The sequence below is a fragment of the Echinococcus granulosus genome, assembly GCF_000524195.1.
Source record: "Echinococcus granulosus chromosome Unknown EG_S00249, whole genome shotgun sequence".
In the NCBI taxonomy this organism is placed as follows: domain Eukaryota; kingdom Metazoa; phylum Platyhelminthes; class Cestoda; order Cyclophyllidea; family Taeniidae; genus Echinococcus; species Echinococcus granulosus.
In genome coordinates, this window is record NW_020170629.1 from 24,369 (window position 1) to 26,231 (window position 1,863).

General features: G+C 42.0%; 1 protein-coding gene across 1 annotated transcript in view; it reads right to left on the bottom strand. All coding sequences in view use genetic code 11, as the record gives it.

Moving 5' to 3' along the window:
* Positions 1-506: 506 nt before the first annotated feature.
* The window catches only part of EGR_10671 (hypothetical protein), a gene marked incomplete at both ends in the record, with an annotated part of 8,962 nt that continues 7,605 nt past the window's right edge, over positions 507-1,863 (bottom strand). The window contains 2 exons of the mRNA XM_024499920.1: positions 507-653; positions 1,641-1,705. Coding sequence (XP_024345668.1) covers positions 507-653; positions 1,641-1,705 — 212 coding nt within the window. The remainder of the gene's footprint in view (positions 654-1,640; positions 1,706-1,863) is intronic.

A 1,863-nucleotide genomic window follows, 5' to 3' on the forward strand; every position in this document is an offset into this window, starting at 1 on the left:
TTGGCGAATGCATGATGAATTTACCTTATTACTTATTTAGGAATTCCAAGTTGTTCTTTCAGAGCCACTTTGGACACTATTTCTGGGTACTGGGATTAGTGTAATGGATTGCCACTGTGGGAAATATAAATGTTATTCTGATATGGAATTAGTGTAATGGATTGCCACTTTGGAAAGTATAAATGTTATTCTGATATGGAAACGCGATTGTTTGCTGATTTGAAACTTTTTGATTAATGAACTAGGCCACAAAGAATTCGATGGTGTGTACTGGGGCTAGTTTGTGCGAAACAACGTTCTAGAGACCAGTCAGAAGTCCTTGCTGTTTCTCCATACAGAGAAACTTTCCTAATGAATACTTCAGACTGTATATGCATTAGGCACAACTCGAAATTAGCTAATATTATTTTTTATGCAGTGCTTCAAACCCTTAACAGGCATGATGATTCAAAGACAGCGTGCCTTGCCTTTCAGATGTGCGAGTGGTGGAGGTGATGCGTGGATTATTATTTTATAAAAGCAATTAACCACAATGAAGACGCATCAGCTTTAAAAGCGGACGTCCCTCCATCCTTTTCGACCTCTCTTAAAGCTGCTATCTCCTCTGTAGCCAGACAAACTATACGTCCTGCCTCGCCCATTGCAATTATTTTCTGCATGGATAAATGAAGGATTTGACCGTTATGTTGGCAGATAAATGAAAGCATGAAGTTCTGCAACCAAGTTACTAGTCCTTCCAAACGTCAACACTATATCCGCTTTCACGTTGACAGTGGCTTTAAACAGGTATTTAGGTAATAAATACATCGGTGACAGCGCGGTGGAATATGTCAAGCACCGATAGCTCGCTTCATCCATTAAGGCAAAATCTGTTCACCATCGCGGCACGATATCAACTGTGAGTGGTAGAAGCTGTCAAAGCACCACAGCGATGGCCAGCCCTCCAACCCACCCCGGCCTCAACTCCTGCATCAAAGCTAGCAAAAGAAAAGGACTCCTAACAAATGAATTGCAACCTCAAAATTCATGTGGCTGAACACCAGCAATTAGGGCAGCCAAGTGAATACAACGAATGAAACCAAATCCAAGAGATTCCACATTCCGTCACCATTGAAACGGTAGGGATTTGTTTTACATGATTACATAGATTTGTTGCTATTGGAGGTAGTTTAGTCAAACCAAACCAAATTAGAATATTTGATTTTACTTCTTAAGGCGTTTTTCTGCTACATTTGATTACGTCTTTTGTCGACGCTGAAGTAATGCCGGGTAAACGTCTACGCAACAGAAGCTGTATTTTACGATTGAGAATTAGAGAGGCATCCGACTTGCTACTCAGTTCTTTATTCGTTGTGCTCTGGCGCTCCGATGGCGATGCACGGATTAGGCGTTCCTCGAACTGGAATAACGGTGATGGTTAGGGCCGTGGCCACCACGCCACAGACCGTCGCTGATCGGGATGCACAGGCAATCGTCGTTGAGACCATTCGAGTGTCAATGGCATGATTGCGCAATGAAGGCCTGGTGGCTGGTTGACTGATTGATTGAGTCTCCAGATAGTTGAGACTACTGCGGTGGCTAGATTTTTTCCATTTAAACATATTCATAGTGGAGTGGTTATCTTTAGGCTAAGAGCATACCTCTGCTCCGTGGTAGCCAATGAGAAGGGATGAAAGAGGAGAACAAATCTTTAAAGCGTTAGCGGCTAAGTGGTTGATCAAAAATTATAGAAAAGTTGCGAAGCAAAATATTCAAATTTACACATTTAGTGAAATGTGGAATTAAAAAATCTAGGTGGTACAGATTCCCAGGATTGCAGGCAACACCAGCTTGTAACATTTCCTTACCCAAGTTCTACCAAGC